Raw genomic sequence first — 21,301 nt, 5'->3', positions numbered from 1 at the left:
ACACCCTATGAGACCTCATATACCATAGCCCTACACCCTATGAGACCTCATATACCATAGCCCTACATCCCACGAGACCTCATATACCATAGCCCTACACCCCATGAGACCTCATATACCATAGCCCTACACCCCATGAGACCTCATATACCATAGCCCTACACCCCATGAGACCTCATATACCATAGCCCTACACCCCATGAGACCTCATATACCATAGCCCTACATCCCACGAGACCTCATATACCATAGCCCTACACCCTATGAGACCTCATATACCATAGCCCTACATCCCACGAGACCTCAAATATCATACCTCTACACCCCACAGGAACTTCACATCCCATACCCATACACCCCGTGTGACCTCTTTTACCTTACACCTATACCCAATGAGACTCGTATATCCTTTTATCGTATATCGTAGTTTCTCATATTTGAGTCTATTATAAGTACGCAAATGTTGGTATCATCGAGGCAGATGATGATATTGTCTTGACTGTGGCTCCAATATCGTTCCATAGTACTTAATGACTCACCGCAGTGCACACAATAGCTGAACTGAAATTGCATGCCTTTGCCAGACTTAGATGTGGGTATTCATGAAGCTGAAGCAACTCTCACCTGAGGCAGTTGTTGTCGAATTTGTTGAAGCTTGCCATAGTGATGAGACCTCCCCACGCCGGGCCCAGAGAGTAGAACACCTGCAGACACGCCTCTAGCCACACCTGCAACAGGCAGAACAGTGAATCATAGTTACAGGCAATCATAGTTACAGGCAATCATAGTTACAGGCAATCATAGTTACAGGTAATCATAGTTACAGGCAATCATAGTTACAGGCAATCATAGTTACAGGCAATCATAGTTACAGGCAATCATAGTATAGGCAATCATAGTTACAGGCAATCATAGTGAGGCAATCATAGTTACAGGTAATCATAGTTACAGGCAATCATAGTTACAGGCAATCATAGTATAGGTAATCATAGTTACAGGCAATCATAGTATAGGCAATCATAGTTACAGGCAATCATAGTTACAGGCAATCATAGTTACAGGCAATCATAGTATAGGTAATCATAGTTACAGGCAATCATAGTATAGGTAATCATAGTTACAGGCAATCATAGTTACAGGTAATCATAGTTACAGGCAATCATAGTTACAGGTAATCATAGTATAGGTAATCATAGTTACAGGCAATCATAGTATAGGTAATCATAGTTACAGGCAATCATAGTTACAGGCAATCATAGTTACAGGTAATCATAGTTACAGGTAATCATAGTTACAGGCAATCATAGTTACAGGCAATCATAGTATAGGTAATCATAGTTACAGGTAATCATAGTTACAGGCAATCATAGTTACAGGCAATCATAGTTACAGGTAATCATAGTTACAGGCAATCATAGTTACAGGCAATCATAGTATAGGTAATCATAGTTACAGGCAATCATAGTTACAGGCAATCATAGTTACAGGTAATCATAGTTACAGGCAATCATAGTTACAGGCAATCATAGTTACAGGTAATCATAGTTACAGGCAATCATAGTATAGGTAATCATAGTTACAGGCAATCATAGTTACAGGCAATCATAGTTACAGGCAATCATAGTTACAGGCAATCATAGTTACAGGCAATCATAGTTACAGGCAGAGGTTCACCAAACTTGATATATGTAATGTATATAAACACTGAGCATTAATTAAACATCTCCTACATCCAGAAGAGATTTTAAGTGCTAAAGGTTTTAAAAATCTGGTCCAAAGTTTTGCTCATTCCCTATAATACTGGAATGCACACTCAAAGCACAATATCTGATATATTTAGCTATCAGTCGTATGTTCACTTGATGTGAATACGCCATGAAAATTAGAGGTATAAATTTCATAATTGCAGAATGCACACTCTTTTAATCATGCTGCTATATTTCCGAGTGCGTTTTCTCCCGTACAGTGGAATTCAGTCATGACAAGCATCAGACTGCCTTAAAGGACGCCGTCATATAAATTTGCGTTATCTATTGATGAGTGCGGCGGCAAACGTCAACCAAATAGATTAAAAAAAGACATCACGAAAGGTTAAGTCCACTGAATGTGGCAGAAACTACACTATATCAGGCTGTTAGCGTCGACAAGCGGGGATGTCCTGTCAACATCGGTACTACATTTTGTAACTTGGACATCTACCACACGGTTACACGTCAGAATGCCTTTGGTGACCGCCCCAAACCTAGAAGACCGTGGAATACAATGGCTGTTATGGGTAATTTGTCTGTCAAGACGCAATCCTAAGACCCATAGCGAAGAACTGCTACGTTTAGTTTTACGCCGCACTCAGCAACCTTTCACCTATATTGCGGTGGTTTGTAAATAATGGAGTTTGAATGAGCATCGATCTCAGCAATTGGGATACGATGACATGTATGGGTTACTGAAGATCAGCTCTAACACTGAACTTCGCGGATTCTCTTCCTCGAAAGCAAGGGTACTTCGAGATATATTCTAAACTGAAATCTTCATGGGGAGATCACATGTGACAGTAGATGATCCATTCAGCAGAGCCCTTTGTTGCTGGTCACACACTGAATATCACATTCGTGCCACTTTTTGATAACCATCCCCTTGCTGTCGTCCCATGTACATGATTGACAACATTCTCGTGCCGTCATCGCCCCTTGGCAAAACAACGTCGGCACATTACCATGGTCCGCAAGGAGACCAAATGCAGACCCAATCGAACATCTTGGGAGTTTAGAAGCCAAGCTGGAGGTCCGACGCTTGATTGCCAATATGAGACGGGGACTGGCTGATGTCCTCCATTAGAGGGGTGGCTGTGTGCCGGCGCTGTTTCACCAGCCTTTTGTCACCCCTCGGTACAAAGAGTGAAAATAGTCTCTTAAATAACTGTTGCCGTGACCGATCATAAAATGCCACATTTCAGATTCTGTTGGGCACAGAGATTTCAGGACCACGTATCTTATTTGTGTTTTGTGCACGTATACCCATTTCGAGTTATTTATTCATTCATCGTTCTCATTTGAACCAAAACAGACTGTAGATATTTATGCCTTTGAACATTCATCTAAGGTTTCATGTAAATCGGTACCAAATTTCAATTTGGTTTTGATTTTAATGAGAATACAGTATGTTACCTCAGAATTTTACAACTTTTAAAGCGTATTATAGTTTTTAAAAGCAAAATTGGTTCTTCGAAAGTAAACAAAATTTTAAACATTTTATAGGTATCTTGGCATAGTTTTTACTCCTGTGCTTTATTATGCTCAGACTTACCATTGTCTACTCTGCCATGGTGAAAAAAACACATATCTATTCCTTTCAAAGAAATTTTGGTAATCTGTCACCTCAAGATCTCTTTAAGTTGTTTGCTTCTGTCATTCTGCCTATTCTGTGGTATGGATATGAGGTTTGGGGAACATCATATTGTAAAATTGTTGAAAGCCTCCGGATAAAGTTTTGCAGACAATTCCTCAGAGTTGGCAGATATGCAAGTAGTAGTGTGGCTCTAGGGTAATGTGGCAGGCTTCCATTACAATTATATGTCTCGAGCGGTTAAATACTGACGTAGGTTAATTCAGTTAGAATCATATCGAGTCCCATTTCAGAGTTATAATATGTTGAAATATCATGATGGGTCACGTAGGACTAAAACAAAAATCATATTTACTTAATGTTGTTTTGTGTTTGTATGACTCTCACAGGATGTCGGTGATAGCAAGGCATGCATGCAGCAGTTTAAACTTCGGCTTTCTGATAATCTCAAACAGTCATGGTCACCCACGTGCACTTTGAATAGAATAAATATAAAATTTGCCATTTGCCTATAAACGCTTTAAAGCATTACTGTGTGTAGAAAGCTACTTACCTTCTATCTTTCCCTATTTAAACTCTTTTCTAGCAAAGTACCGTATTTTGACGACGGGTTTTTGAATATACACTTAAACATATTCTTTATAATCACGTTTGTTCTTGTCACGATATGACTGAAATATTGGCGATGTGACGTAAAATAATAACTCACTCACTGACTTCTAACAAAGTTCAGGTGAATCGATTTTTGAGTTAGGTATAGTAGAGGAAGATATAACGGCATACCCATGGCTGACAGAGTTTGCTTTTACTGTAAATTAGATGGCATACCCATGGCTTACAGAGTTTGTTTTCACTGTAAATTAGATGGCATACCCATGGCTTACAGAGTTTGTTTTCACTGTAAATTAGATGGCATACCCGTGGCTTACAGAGTTTGTTTTCACTGTAAATTAGATGGCATACCCATGGCTTACAGAGTTTGTTTTCACTGTAAATTAGATGGCATACCCATGGCTTACAGAGTTTGTTTTCACTGTAAATTAGATGGCATACCCGTGGCTTACAGAGTTTGTTTTCACTGTAAATTAGATGGCATACCCATGGCTTACAGAGTTTGTTTTCACTGTAAATTAGATGGCATACCCATGGCTTACAGAGTTTGTTTTCACTGTAAATTAGATGGCATACCCATGGCTTACAGAGTTTGTTTTCACTGTAAATTAGATGGCATACCCATGGCTTACAGAGTTTGTTTTCACTGTAAATTAGATGGCATACCCATGGCTTACAGAGTTTGTTTTCACTGTAAATTAGATGGCATACCCATGGCTTACAGAGTTTGTTTTCACTGTAAATTAGATGGCATACCCATGGCTTACAGAGTTTGCTTTCACTGTAAATTAGATGGCATACCCATGGCTTACAGAGTTTGTTTTCACTGTAAATTAGATGGCATACCCATGGCTTACAGAGTTTGTTTTCACTGTAAATTAGATGGCATACCCATGGCTTACAGAGTTTGTTTTCACTGTAAATTAGATGGCATACCCATGGCTTACAGAGTTTGTTTTTACTGTAAATTAGATGGCATACCCATGGCTTACAGAGTTTGTTTTCACTGTAAATTAGATGGCATACCCATGGCTTACAGAGTTTGTTTTCACTGTAAATTAGATGGCATACCCATGGCTGACAGAGTTTGCTTTTACTGTAAATCGGATAATATGAACTGAAGTGATGATGAATCACATTTCCTTTCTTATTGTAAATTATATAATGATTCTAGAGAAAGGATTATTCCCGTTTTTTATAACGTCAGCAAACAAAATTTAATACACACTCAACAGTAAGGATAAAAATATTATCATAAATGTTTGTAATTTTTTTAAATGTATACAAAAACTAGAGTTGCAACTGCGAAGACATAAACCTGTCGCTGTTATGAGCGCTTATTTCAAGTAATACATTTTGTATTATGGGCTTTTGGAATTTATACTAAATGAAATTTAAGCTATTGTTTCTTTTAAAAGCATATCAAAATTTTAAAGCATATGCCTTCACACAGCAAGCCTGATGGCTGTGTTTATTGTTTTTATAAAAATACGATGGGCACTGACAAATCCACCCAAAACAACAAAATTCAGTACCTCTTCCCCTGATAATATCACTGAAGGACCTAGATAGCTGATGTACTGTTTCGAAAGAAAATGCGCTTCCCACACGCAGCAGCTGGTCGATATTTTAACTTCGTATGTAACTCGACAACTAAAATGTAATGAAAATCAGTTACGTACAATTTTCATCTATAAATGTCATTTACAAACGACGGATACTAAAGTACTACAAGCACAATTCATCGACAACGCAATCACGTTTCGCCGACGGTGGCGCCCTTGTGATTAGCCAGTGGTTGTCCCAGTAACGTCCAAAACGAAGACGAGAGCATGTGCGCGGGGCTTTTCGGCAAGGTCTCCTTTCACCAAGCAACTTTTACTAAGGTTAACCTTAGTGGTTTGTGAAAGGAGGCTCAGGCCTGGATCTGTCTATTAGATCAAAATACGTCTTTTGTGAAACTGGATATAAAACAAATACAGTCGAAATGAGCAACGTACCTAAATGATTATCTGTAAACATTTATCATGTGAAGTTGTTTTATGGAATATTCAGACGGTCTTTCGTGTTGGACTCGTGAAGATCCGGGTGAGCTTGTCGTAAGAGGCGACTAAGGGGGTTAGGGGATTGGTGGACACTCCCACTGACCTGGTTGACCGGCATCATTGAAACTGCGTATTACTATATCGGTGCTCATACTGTTTATAACTGGCTGGTCCAGACTCGATTATTTACAGACCGTCATTGCACAGGCCCTCGTGTCGTTGCGAAGATTAAAGATTTTTTTTTAAATGTAATTTTTTAGATGACCCCGACTTGAAACGCTTCGCTGTACACTATATCTAGACATATTGTTCTGTGAAGCGTTTTAAGTCAGGGGTCATCTCAAAACTTTTATATTTTTAAGAAAAAATATCTTATCCTTGCAATGACTCGAGGCGCCATTGAGCATGAACATTGCAGCGTGCAGCGGTAATCAAGCAACCCAACAACAATGTTTCATGTTGTGAATAAAGTTTGCTAACTCTTTGGACATCTTTTAACAGCTGTACCTGTATCTCCGTGATTTTCTTAAAGTCGGCCCTGATGTACACAAGAAGTCCCTCGTCACTTCCTGGTAGCATGAGACTGCGTATCAAGAGGATGATCAACAGTAGGTAGGGCAGGGTAGCCGTCACGTATACAACCTGGGAAATACGGGAGATGATCAGACAGAAACAAATCCAACAGGAAAGTGGATTTAGTTTTACGCCGCTCTCAGCACTACTCCAGCAATATGACGGCGGGGGACCAGAATGAGTTCCAGGCATTGAACCCATCTGGGAAATCGAACACAGGTCTTCGGCATGATAGGCCTTCAGCAACCCATGCTTGTCATAAAAGGTCACTATGCTTGTCGTAAGAGGCGACTAACGGGATCGGGTGGTCAGGCTCGCTGACTTGGTTGATGCATGTCATCGGTTCCCAATTGCGCAGATCGATGCTCATGTTGTTGGTCATTGGACTGTCTGGTCCGGACTCGATTATTTACAGACCTCCGCCATATAGCTGGAATATTGCTGAGTGTGGCGTAAAACTGAATTCACTCACTCACCTCCACCGTGAATTATTACTATACGCGTCGTAAAATCATATTCACTCAGTTTCCATTAACCGAACGTTTGAACATGTGTCATTAAGGAGAGACAAAACAATAGGTACAATTCATTGTTAGATTAAGGGCTAAACAATCGTCAAGCATATAGTCATGATGACTAGGGCTGTGTATTGGCAAATAAATTGTAATAAAGTATGTTGCGATTCAGGCACCCGTATTGCGAAAAATTGGGAACTTAAGTGTTTGACAGTGAGTGACACTGTGCGCTTCCGTCCCATTTTCTAAATCCTCAAACATATATGGTATGGTTCTGATAACAACAATATCAAAATTGGCTTGCAAAGTCATCGATAATATTTTACATTTTATGCAATTCATAGTATCACAGCATGTATTTTTTCATATCTGTGAATACCAGGAGAAGTTTTGATGTATTTGTTGTTACCTTTCCTGCCGACTTTATTCCCTTGATGATGCACAGGAACACGACCAACCATCCGGAGACGAGGCACAGTGCCAGGTGAGTCTGTATTCCCCCGACACTGTCTAGGCCGTCAGAGATCCGCAGAACTTTGTACCTACGATCACATACATGCGGTGCGCGAAATAGCTTTCACATTTCCTTAGCCAGTCAGGCCAGCTTAATATTGCAGGATTGTTGTACTATACGTTAACAAGTGGGAAAGAGTGATATATGCAAAAAATCCCATTTGGGCCAGTGACTGTGGAGATTTACTGGTCCGACTTGAGTTTTAGTAGCCACGGGGTAGCGGGCCAGTGGCTATATCGAACAGTGCATACATTGTAGCGAATTGGGCACGTTGCTGACTCACACGTCCTTAAGTCGAAACGTTATTTCACTGAGCAGAGTAGTTTCCCTTAGTCTTTCTAGGATCCTGCAATCATGGTTGAAACCCCGGTGTAATACATATAGCAAGTTTCACCAACGTGGTTAATGTCTAACGTCATCAGGGGTTTGGCTTCTCTCCCACGCCAAGCTGCCAATACTGTTCAAAATGCATGGTAACTCGCTTATGGGTATCTCGCTCACTTATTCCACACACATATATATGTTTCGCACAGTCGCCACGGACGGTAACAGCTGTAGTGGTTAGGAAGCGCGGAATACACTGTTAAATATGAATCTGCTCGCAACGGCTCATTCGTCTCTCATCTGTAATGATCTGTTCATAACTAGTATTAAAATCCTGACACAACAGTACCAGAGTTAAGTTTTGTTGGCTTACACCTTTGACTCATAAATGGTTACATGCCGCAGACAGGAAAATCACGAAACATAGAAAATATATTTTGTCAGAAATTATTGCTTTGAGTGACGATTTTCCTCTTGAAATATTATATACAGTAACCCTTGGAACAAAAGATACCTCTCAAGTACTATGTGGATTAAGAAGTCATTGTTATTTATCAACCCAAGATTCAACGTCTCCAAATGCAATGTCCATTGGGTGCACGGCTATATTTGTTTATTGGTTGTTCAACTCAAGGATATTCCAGCTATGGTCCGTCAATAATAGAGTCTGGCCAAAAATATCCAATGATCAAGAGCATGGGCATTGATCTACGGAATTTTTATACGATGACATGTGTCAACCAAGTCACCAAGACTGACCACCTGATCCCATTAGTCGCTTCTTATGACAAGCGTGGGTTGCTGAAGACGTCGGCGTCTTCACAGGTGAGCGAGTGAGGGAGTTTGGTTTTACGCCGCTTTTGGCAATATTCAAGCGATATCACGGCGTGGGACACCAGAAAATGGGCCACACACATTGTACCCAAGTGGAGAATCGAACCCGGGTCTTCGGCGTGACGGGCGAACGCTTTAACCACTAGGCTACTGCACCGCCCCTCTTCACAGGTACACGGCCAGGTGTAGATGTTCCTATATAAGGGTCTGGCAGAGGAACCTCGCCCCGTTAGACGCTGAGCATTCGGGTGAAAATATACTTACTGCCAGAATTCTTCCGCAGCAGTGTGTGAGAGCGTGGTATTAGCTCCAACTGAGGTGTGACGCATTTGTCCATCGTAGGTGAAGTTGTGCAACACGATGCCACCATTGACGGTACTGTCGTTGGAGAGTAGACGATGATACTTTTGCGCCGAGGTGACGACACAGGATGGTGTGTTCCACCAGTTTCCACACGACGTCCAAGGCAGCACTTGGGAACACGACTGTACGAGGAAGTACACCGACCACGACAGCACTATAGGGTAGTACATCAACGTCAGCGCAGACAGCAACGTCATGCTGATGCCCAAACCTATGGTTACACAATAAAAACAAACTACAGTTGCCACCTAATACCCAAGTGATCGAGTACATATGTTTATACACTGTCTGACCTTGGACCCGAATTGATATATACATAGTATTACGAAAGCTACATCGGTAGTCTTATATTATTTTTTTCTCAGTGTATTTTATCCAATTCTCACACCGACGTGGAAAAAAACACAACTGTTTCATTATCTCAACATTCCCTGCTTTTGTGGACATATACATACAAATAAAACAGATCAGTCTGCTCTTTCATTATCTACATTTATTAAAATGTTTCCGAAGCGACCCAATCTTCAATATTAACTTATTCAAACCTATTGCCAACTGACCCAAATTTAAAACTTCAGGTATCAAGAATAAATGGTAAGTGTATTAATTATATATATATTATTGTATATTTAACTATTTTATGCCACCGTCCATAGTTGAGCTTGAAGATGTGAAGCAGGTTAACGAACACTGGTGGCCATGCGGCCTATCTTACGAACATGCATTATTTTTTTTTCTCAGAAGTATTTTTGTTCTTTGTGGTTGCAAATCATAGGTGACCTGCAGCATCAAGTGACCATACCTAAGAAAGCGTATGGAATGGAATCATTTATTTCTTCATTGACTACCCTGTGGCTCCCCTGCCTCCATGTAGTGTCCATTGGGCGACTAGGACATCTAACACTAAGAGTTCTCACGCATACCCAGCGGAATCACCTCTAGATAAAACCGACTAGGCTGCATAAAATAAATTAATTTCAAAAGTGACGAGGGCGGTAGGATTTTGTACAGTCATATTTTTGATAGAAAAGAAGTGACGAAGGAGAACATTTTGTTTTTTCCGCAGAAATGTAACTTGGAACGTTTAGCACGTGGTAATGAGTTGTAGATTTAGTCACACTCATTCTTACAGGCACTCATTCTTATAGTGGACAAATGGATGATCGGGACGCGATGAAGTCAAAAATATTTTTTCAAATGGCAATAAAAATTGTTACGCGCACACAAATGTGAGGTGCCAATGCCCGAGAAACATTTTTTTACTTAGTCCTGATTGTGTTCCGAGGTAACGTCTTTAGACAGCTGGTCCATGTGTATAACACATCAATATTATTTTTTCGAACTATTTAGCATTCAAAAAGCGATGCATATGTAGTGGCTTACTGTTTATGTAATTGGTTTGCAAGTCTTTCTTTGATCAAACAGCAATGCATATATTAATCAGTAATATCCAGAACATGCAACACTTGGAATAATCATAGCGGTCTTGCCATAAAAAGAGGTTTCCTCGTTCATAAAGCGTGCATACAAGGAGCACTGAAGTGACACTTTTCTTGTCTTTATATCCTTCATGTACTCACAATGACATTTGGTTTGGGAAAAACAGATTGTACGGTTTTGTAAGACATTACCTCTGTATTGTTTACTCACCTCTCATCAAGGGACAGAATCCCCAGATATGCATCGCGCTCTTTCCCGCGAACTGTCCCAGTGCCACCTCGAGGAAGAACAAGGGGAGACCACACAGCACCAGGCACACCACGAATGGGATGAGGAACGCACCTGCAGATTGGGAGGATGTGTGAGGTATAGTGTGTTTGCAGTGAAAACATACCGATGAGTTTCACTTTGAACAAAAATGTAAATTAAATACAACGAAATTAAGACTGCGTGCGAATCCTAATTTTGTCTTGTCAACTGGACATTTGAATTTCAGAATTTTATTCTTAATTTCTTTTAATTTGTTTTACATACTTTTATTTAAAGTGAAATGCATTGGTATTTTTTCACTGCAAACAGACAATAGTTAACGAATGACTGAATGTTTAGCAATATTCCTGGTATCTTGTGGTGGACCAGGCAAACCTGTGATTGAATGCACGACCAAAGCCCCGTGCATTACACTCTGAACATAATGTACTAGCGGAAAAAAATAACTGTGCTTTATATAATGTACTATAATTTTGTTAATAATTATAGTAACAGCATATAATCTGTTAAACAGTTAGATAAATGTTTAATTAGGAAAAGTTCATAAATCAAACTTAAACACCGCAACAGTCAAGGTTGTGGAATACGTCTGCAGAGATGTGGTATCAGAACTCAAGTCACAAAGTCAGTAACGTGTGTGACCCCCGTTAGCATCAATGCAAGCCACACAACGGCGACGCGTGGAAGGCCCAACACGCTTTGAAAGCGCTTGAGAAATGTTCTTCCAAATGTTCACCAAAGACTGACCCAATTCAGCAAGCGTCAACGACTGGTTTGGTTGTTGACGTAGACGTCTCTCCACTTCATCCCAAACATGTTCTGTGGGTGAAAGATCTGGCGAAATTGCTGACCGTGGCAGAGCATCAACGTTCCTGTGTCTTAAATGGTCTGACGATACGTACAACGTCTGGGCGGGCATTGCCATGCTGAACGGTAAGGGGTCCATGGTTTTGCACGAAGGGCACAAGGTGACGTTCAATAATTTCGTTTCGGTAACGTAAAAGACAGATTGCCACTGACAATAACGACTTCCGTTCGCCCACGGTGTGAGATGTTCCCCCACAACATTACTCTCCAACCTCTGCACCATGCTAGACGTGCTTGACGGTGACGTGGAAGCAAAACGGGACGTAGCGCATGTCGTTGGGGTCGAATGTTGTGCTCTCTTAGACGGTCCTTCCACTAATGGGTCTCAAACCAGGAATGTCAAAATTGCAGATTGAGACCAATTCCTTAAATGAACAAGGCGGATATGATTGTCTTGCCGATTCGACATCATCGTGGACGCCCGGATCGACGTAAGTCACGAGTGTTGCCAATGTGCTGAGAACGTCTCCAAAGAGACGATACGGTGTTCCGATGAACATGTCTAGCAACTTCAATCTGGGGCATTCCAGTCTGCAGCATGCCGACGGCATGTAGACGTTCATTTTCAGAAAGACAGGCATAATGTTTTGCAGTGTAAACAGAAGCAATAATGAGAAGTCTATATAAACAATATGTGGTCTTGTGGGCTGAAAAACACGTGTGAAAAAATCGCAGCTGAGTTTAACATGCAAACCACGAAACTTGCAACGTCACACGAAACGTATGTGCAACATGTGCATTTCATTCAGACAATGACAAAAGTGCGTTTGGTAATAATCGTCTGCGATAATGTTTAAAAAAATGTCTTGGAATGAATAGTTTATGATATTATATATGAAGCACAGTTACTTTTTTTCGTTAGTACAGATTGATGTTTACTTTCATGTGCACCCAGAACAGACTGACGTGTTGTTTTCACGAATAGAACACTTCTTATACTTTTCTATACTTTCAGTTGCAGACGTAGATATAAGTATCACCTAGGTAAATGAAAGTATCATTTTCGTTGAGGTAGAGTGTCATCTACGAAGGTGAAATATCTTCTACATGGATGAAAACACCTACGTAGATGAATGTACCCTCTATGTTGATTTAAATGTCGTCTACGTAAATGAAAGTATCATCTACGTGAAGGAAGAGTTTTATCAATGTACGTGACAGTAACATGTATATAGATGAAAGTAACATATATGTAGATGACAGTTATATATTCGTATATCACAGTAACATCTTCATATATCACAGTAACATCTTCGTATATCACAGTAACATCTTCGTAGATGAAAGTAACATCTACGGAGATGAAAGTAACACATTCGTAATATCACAATCACATCTACGTAGACGAAAACATTTTCTACATTGACGAAAGTAATATCTACGTAGATGAATGTATCTTCTGTGTGGATGAGCGTAATATCTACGTAGATGAGAGTAACATCTGCGTAGATGAATGTATCTTCTGTGTGGATGAAAGTAACATCTACGTAGATGAGAGTAACATCTATGTAGATGAGAGTAACATCTACGTAGATGAGAGTAACATCTGGGTAGATGAGAGTAACATCTACGTAGATGAGAGTAACATCTGCGTAGATGGATGTATCTTCTGTGTGGATGAGCGTAATATCTACGTAGATGAGAGTAACATCTGCGTAGATGAATGTATCTTCTGTGTGGATGAGCGTAATATCTACGTAGATGAGAGTAACATCTGCGTAGATGAATGTATCTTCTGTGTGGATGAAAGTAACATCTACGTAGATGAGAGTAACATCTATGTAGATGAGAGTAATATCTACGTAGATGAATGTATCTTCTGTGTGGATGAGCGTAATATCTACGTAGATGAGAGTAACATCTGGGTAGATGAGAGTAACATCTACGTAGATGAGAGTAACATCTGCGTAGATGAATGTATCTTCTGTGTGGATGAGCGTAATATCTACGTAGATGAGAGTAACATCTGCGTAGATGAATGTATCTTCTGTGTGGATGAAAGTAACATCTACGTAGATGAGAGTAACATCTATGTAGATGAGAGTAATATCTACGTAGATGAATGTATCTTCTGTGTGGATGAGCGTAATATCTACGTAGATGAGAGTAACATCTGCGTAGATGAATGTATCTTCTGTGTGGATGAAAGTAACATCTACGTAGATGAGAGTAACATCTATGTAGATGAGAGTAACATCTACGTAGATGAGAGTAACATCTGGGTAGATGAGAGTAACATCTACGTAGATGAGAGTAACATCTGCGTAGATGGATGTATCTTCTGTGTGGATGAGCGTAATATTTACGTAGGTGAGAGTAACATCTGCGTAGATGAATGTATCTTCTGTGTGAATGAAAGTAATATCTACGTAGATGAGAGTAACATCTGCGTAGATGAATGTATCTTCTGTGTGGATGAAAGTAACATCTACGTAGATGAGAGTAACATCTATGTAGATGAGAGTAACATCTACGTAGATGAGAGTAACATCTGGGTAGATGAGAGTAACATCTACGTAGATGAGAGTAACATCTGGGTAGATGAGAGTAACATCTACGTAGATGAGAGTAACATCTGCGTAGATGGATGTATCTTCTGTGTGGATGAGCGTAATATCTACGTAGATGAGAGTAACATCTGCGTAGATGAATGTATCTTCTGTGTGGATGAAAGTAACATCTACGTAGATGAGAGTAACATCTGCGTAGATGAATGTATCTTCTGTGTGAATGAAAGTAACATCTACGTAGATGAGAGTAACATCTATGTAGATGAGAGTAACATCTACGTAGATGAGAGTAACATCTGGGTAGATGAGAGTAACATCTACGTAGATGAGAGTAACATCTGCGTAGATGGATGTATCTTCTGTGTGGATGAAAGTAACATCTACGTAGATGAGAGTAACATCTACGTAGATGGATGTATCTTCTGTGTGGATGAGAGTAATATCTACGTAGAGGTAAAGTATTGTCTACGAAGATGTGAAACAATTTGAGACTGTGGCACGGATAAGCTGCCATAGTTTTTACCGTCAACTAAAGCAGCGCCCACGTCCTCTTTTCCACATCTGTAGTTCAGTGTACTATGAATGGGACGCATGGCAGTTGGGAGTAAATCCTCAAGTCTGTCAAACTTTTAGCATGCTATCAACAGCGAGACCATACGGCCACTGTAGACAATGAGTTATGTACATTTCAATCTCATATTTTAATGAGCGCACACCTGATACGAAATCCGTTTATGAGAATCATGTAAACCAAACATAAGTAATTATAACTACCTTCATAACTGTGCTCGTTTACATTTTTAATACCGAAATTTTAATGCTTCACGACATCTGGGTGAGTGTTAAACCATTATAACGTCATGTTAAGCTGACTGTACTTCGTGTAGTATGTTGCAGAAATGCCAAAAATGCAAATTAGATGCTGGTTGTATAAACATTATAGTCATATAAAAATATATTTTCAGGGATAAAGCTTTAATATATGAGCCATTGTTGTGTACAATACATATTACGTAATCGTAAAATATATGTTGATCAGTGTACTGGGTACAGGATACACTTTTAGCACTGGTCCAGCACTATGGGGGACACCGGAAATGAGCATCTCACATTGTGCCTATGTGGGGAATCGAACCCGGATCTTTGGCGTGGCATGCCAATGCTTCCTCCACCGGCCCAAGAGTGAGTTTAGTCTTAAGCTACCTTCAGCAATAATCCACCAATATAACGGCGGTGACACCAGAGATGGGCTTCACACATTATTGTTATTATGTTTTACAGATTAGGATTGAAATGCAGCATAGAGGGTTAGCGTGATCCTGGCACAGTCAGGCTGCTAAAGCTCATCATCAGCTCCTGCCCCCCCCCCCCACCCCTACACGCAGCCCAGACAGCGAATGGGACTTCTCCCAGGAAACACTGCCCAGTCGATCCCACCAAGAACTTTCAGGAGAATATGGAGGCTCCCCAACACTGCAGCCTTCTGCATTACCCAGAATGTCAGAAGGGCTGTGCTTCCAGTGGAGAACCCGGGCACTCTCCTGATCTGCGCCGAGAGATCAGGAGGTACCAAACCAAGGGCACCGAGAACAATGGGGAGCCTGACGACAGTGTACTTGGGACGCAAGCGAGACAAAGGCATATTTATCATGCTTTTCCTGAATCTTGTCAATCATATTGCTGTCAAAAGGGACAAAAATTCAATGACATGAATAATTTCATTGGCTTTATCAAAAAGAATAATATCAGATTTATTGGGCGGAATTCGTCTCAGGCTTATTCCATAGAAGTGTAAAAGCATCATGTTCAGGGTCGTACCATGGATGGACCTCGGGGTCAAAGCCACAGGCATGGCGGAGACGATAGTAAAAGGAGCGAGCCATCCCATCATGTCTTTTCAGATATGCTGTTTGTGCCAAGGAAGGGCATCCACTGACAAGGTGTTGGACAGTCTCTGTAAATTCATTGTAAAGACGACATTTCATGTTCACATTTTGGTTAAGAATCACATTCTGGCGATTGCGAGTGGGAAGTGACTGGTCCTGAGCACCAAAAAGGAAGCCCTCAGTTTCACATTTGAGACCAGCCGACTTCATCCAGGCAAAGGAGTCGGTTGGATTGCTGTTCTGTTCCACACACTGCATGTACACACGATGCAATGGTTTCTCAGACAGCTTCTCCACAAGGGACCAACTCTAGGCAGACTTGATGACGGACTTCACCTAGTTTACTCCAATCGCTGTACCGTCCAGCAGTACATCGCCATCAACAAAACCAACTTCAAATTTCAGATTGTGTCCAGAAACAATGACACGCTTAAACTAGCTGTTGGATTCCTTGCTTTCAGCATGAGTCTTGATATGCATCACCTGAGGATCATCCGATAAAAAGGTATGTGCAAAAGTACACAATAAAAATCTAACATGAAGAACCTCCACATTAATCAAACCCCGACCTCCAGAATTGATTGGCATATATAAACGATTAAGAGAGGAAAGAGGGTGCTGTGCTTCTGTTATCAGGCATGATCCTTCTGGTCAGGCGGTCAAGACCCTGGATGTTTTGTTTGGTCCAATCCACTACTCCAAAGGAATAGGAGAGGGCTAGCACAACAAAAGTATTGGTGGCGTTGACCTTATTTAGCTCCGAACTCCACATTTTCTTTAAAGGAGATTTATACTCTTCCCAAAATTTATTCTGAATCTAAACTTCGGGCTGAGTATAAATCTCGTTTAAAGAAAAATAGCTAAATGCCATAGATATTTATATGGCGCACATATCCATGCAACTATTGCTTGTATTTGTTGTTTCAAAGGTATTTAGAAGTTGGAGGAATCAAACTAAAAGTGGTTTATGGTTCAACTTCTTTATTATACAAGGTCACAACGTTTCGAGACAGATTCTAGTCTCTTCTTCAGGTGAAGTGAGGGTAAAACTAAAGGGTTGTAGTATATATACACATAACAGTAGACTGACAACAATGGGTAACAAGATACACAGGTTTCTATTAATTGATGTACAGGCTTCGATTGATAGATGTACAGGCTTCAACTTGTATTTGTTTCCCTCGATCGTTGGCTGTCCGTCTCAGCGTCACGTCGTATTATTTATCTCGACTCACTAGGGAGTAAACAAGTCTTGCTGCCACTAGGCGAACCGAGTTTAATGTGGCTCTCTCATCCTAACGAGACACCCAACTTGCAACTGGGTGGACTGGGACACATAGTCACAATACTTTGTCCAAGTGTACTGCAAGTTGATGTACCTGCAACTAGGTGTATGCACGTATTCATGTGGCCACATCTCGTCATGTACCAACCGTTATTCGTGGGTGCTTTCAAGTGCATATGTTTGTGTATTGCACACTGGGGGTTGTGACAACACAGAAAGAGTCTGCAAACAAGCTGACTCCAAGGTTTTTACACCCGGTCACAGGTGGGCTCGATCCCGACACCTCAACATCGCTGGATCACTAGCCTAGCGCTTTAGCCAGCTCGCATACCGCAAAGAGGAGAACATCTTAGTCCTGCATCACTGCCACCTTCCTCCCACATTCAGCTGCCACACCGGGTAATATCATTAATTCTGTACAAACGGGGTCAAACCAAAATACCTCCCTCCCTCTTCTGCCAGATCGCTTTTACAGAAGTGAAACCGGGCCACCAGTGTCATGTCTGTAGTAAGTCGCTTTTACTATGCCGGCTTCTTAAGCTGAAATATGAATAGTTTTGCATCTCTTCAGTTCACATTCCTTGTCTAATCAATTCTAAAAATCTTGATTCCAATGGTGCCTAGCAATATTCGGCTTCTGAAGATTTTGGTGGTCAGACTCTCCTAGGAATAAATACCATCAGTAAAACAGTATCTGCTTTAACTCTGTTCTTACTTAATGAATTTTTAGTAATGTGTCCACAAGCTGATTCAAACTTCCAGCTACACGTCACGAATCAGTGGAAGTTAAGCAACGTCGAGCTCGGAGAGTCCTTGGATGGATGACGTGTTTCGAAGTTTGACTCCTTAGAGTTTCTAAATTTGAGTCCTTTCCCACAACGAGGAACATGTGACACACGTGGTCTCACCTAAGGCAGATGACTTTGTTCAAAATTGTCTCTTATCACCCAGCAAGAAAATGGGCACAGTAATCAGACTTAACATGGTTTTCAATCCAAAATGGCAGTTATGACCAACGTCAATGTGTATTCTGATGAAAAAGCATCTCGACCAAACGCATCTAAGACGGCAGACGCGGTAGAAGGTTCCGTATGGCATTCGTGAAAATGGAAATGCACATGCATAGCGTGTCAAACCTACCAATGAAAGCGAGTCCTAAACTCGCCTGAAATCATCTTTGTTATGACACAATTGCAATGGCACGAATTTCGAGTGACTAGGGTCTTGGAACAATTGCAAGTTGGTCAAACTGCATGAAGGGTAGTGAATCTTTTTGATGTTCATCGTAGGACAATCTATTGACTGCAGGAGTGGTATCAGGACACTAACAGTACCCAAGTCCGCCCACACTGTGGGCGACCTTCAGTAACATTTCAATGTCCGACAGATTATGCGCCACCATCTGCAGGTCACTTCCTTACAGCGACGCCAGACCATTGGGACTGACAACAGACACATCAGTGCCAGTACAGTGTGTCCCTACAGCGACGCCAGACCATTGGGACTGGCAACAGATACATCAGTGTCAGTACAGTGTCCCTACAGCGACGCCAGACCATTGGGACTGACAACAGACACATCAGTGACAGTACAGTGTGTCCACGTTTGCGAGGAAGAAACCTCTGCTGCCAAAGACCATATCACAGTCTTGTCCTTATTACCACCAAAACCGAGTGCAGTTGGCAACTCAGCTTCGAAATTTTCGGTGTCGACATTAATTGTGCGTTTTCCGTAAGAAAGCCGATATTCATTATTCATGTGATAATAGATCACGAGCTGTGTCGTTTTGTTATCCATTAGATACCGTTGCTTAATGACTGCTTTTTACAATAAAATATTTAATGTTACCATATTGTGCTTAAGTTTTGGTTTAAACCAGAAATATATTTTTTGAAGAGGTGGAACTGATTTTCAATGAGTGCATTGCTGAAAGAGACTCGACTAAATTGACCAAATTAAAAGAAAAGCAAGTTGTACCACATTTTGGACGTTATAGAAATCATATCTTCCAGCAAGACAACGCTCGTGCCCTCACTGCCAGAGTAACGTTGGACTTCCTAAGACACCAGACACCCAAACTCCAAAATAGCCTGGTCCTGATTTAAGCCCAGTAGAACACCTTTGGGCGAGATTCAGAGAAGGCTGAATGACCTTCACCCAAGGTCGACAACTGCTGCAAGACTCGATCAGGCATTTCACAGAGTATGGACCCAACTGCCTATATGTCCTTCATCAACCGGCTAAGTCTTTCCACGTACAGACGATGCTTTCTTCGATGCCTGTAGAGGCACAATTATGGTTATATGGTTATCTTTATGGTATTATTTATGGCGATTGTGTTTGTGTGAACTCTAAATGTAAATCCCGGAAATGTGTTAGCCATAATTGTCAAGTTTGAACTAAGTTCTCCGTTTTGATTGTTAATTTGGGCACATTAAAGTCTGTTCTTTAAGAAACCGCCATCAGTGCGACATTTTTTGTGTGGTTCAGTGTAGAATAGTGTTTCACGCGTACCACACACACCAACACTTGCCATCAGGTTTCAGCTGAATCGACCCTGTTCTGCTGATGACGTCAAACATGCACAGAGGTCATGGACGACTTCCGTTACGTGATAGGATTAACCCTACTTACATAAATTGTAATACTGCAATACGGCAAGACTAACAGCAGTGTAATATTAAATGTTGTAAACTGTTGTTACAGTCAGAAAATGCGTTTGGAATCAAGTTAATTAGTGAGTGAGATTAGTTTTACGTCGCATTTAGCAACATTCCGGCTGTGTGGTGGCGGTGTGTAAATAATCCAGTCTGGGCAATCCAGTGCTCAACAGCATGAGTATCTATCTACACATTTAGGATACGATGCCATGTATCAACCAAGTCAGAGAGCCTAACCACCCGATCCCATTAGTCGCCTCTAACGACAAGTTAGGGTTACCTGAAGATCAATACTAACCCTGATTTTCAAGGGTTTGTTTGAAGTAAATCAGATGTTAAACACCACAGACATTTACTGTACGTAAACCATAAAGTGAAATATTCGTATGTGCATATTTGACATATATTCAATGATAATATTCGCTTCTATATTCATGGCGAATCACGTAAGTACATGTATATGTATTATGCATTGACAGCCATAATAAGGAATAGCATATTTGGAATAATGGCAGCATTACGTAGAATGGGTACAACAGCGTGAGATTCAATCAGTTCGGAAGTAAAATATATATTGCATCACAATACGGCATTATTTGAGAAGACGGGAACAGAGTATAATATCACATGTCATCACTTGCGTAGTAAGATTGATAATTAGAACAATACACAACGTCACAACTTCAGTAGAAAACTGTAAGCAATAAATGATGTTATCACTTTAATAGATGTAACCAAAATAACATGTGATCACTTTAATGGAAAGGTGTAAGCAATATGAGATGTCATCACTTTAATAGATATAACCAAAATAACATGTGACCACTTCAGCAGAAAGGTGTAAGCAATATGAGATGTCATCACTTTAATAGAAAGGTGTAAGTAATATGATATGTCTTCACTTTAATAGAAAGGTGTAAGCAATATGACATGTCTTCACTTCAGTAGAAAGGTGTAAGCAATATGAGATGCCATCACTTTAATAGAAAACTGTAAGCAATAAATGATGTTATCACTTTAATGGAAGGGTGTAAGCAATATAAGATGTCAGTGACTTTAATAGAAAGGTGCAAGCAATATGATATGTCATCATTTTAATAGAAAGGTGTAAGCAATATAAGATGTCCTTTGTTCTGCAAAATTGGTTACCCAAATCCTAAACGAGCGCATTCATCTGTAGATTTGGTCTCAGATATTGCCACTTTTTCATCACCTGTGACTTTTTCATAACAATTTATGCGCGTGTATTTTCACGGACCCC

The 21,301-nt window shown here is 40.6% G+C and overlaps 1 protein-coding gene across 1 annotated transcript in view; it reads right to left on the bottom strand.

The window, feature by feature from the left end:
* The window catches only part of LOC137258168 (sodium- and chloride-dependent glycine transporter 2-like), a 35,465-nt gene that overhangs the window by 11,339 nt on the left and 2,825 nt on the right, over positions 1–21,301 (bottom strand). The window contains exons 2-6 of the mRNA XM_067795742.1: positions 10,773–10,904; positions 9,024–9,333; positions 7,497–7,629; positions 6,507–6,641; positions 625–728 (exon numbers count right to left, since the gene is read on the bottom strand). Coding sequence (XP_067651843.1) covers positions 625–728; positions 6,507–6,641; positions 7,497–7,629; positions 9,024–9,333; positions 10,773–10,904 — 814 coding nt within the window. The remainder of the gene's footprint in view (positions 1–624; positions 729–6,506; positions 6,642–7,496; positions 7,630–9,023; positions 9,334–10,772; positions 10,905–21,301) is intronic.

Source organism: Haliotis asinina, chromosome 12 (genome assembly GCF_037392515.1).
Source record: "Haliotis asinina isolate JCU_RB_2024 chromosome 12, JCU_Hal_asi_v2, whole genome shotgun sequence".
NCBI classification, from domain to species: Eukaryota; Metazoa; Mollusca; class Gastropoda; order Lepetellida; family Haliotidae; genus Haliotis; species Haliotis asinina.
Note: the sequence above shows the minus strand (reverse complement) of the source record. Positions and strands in the feature narration are given on the sequence as shown.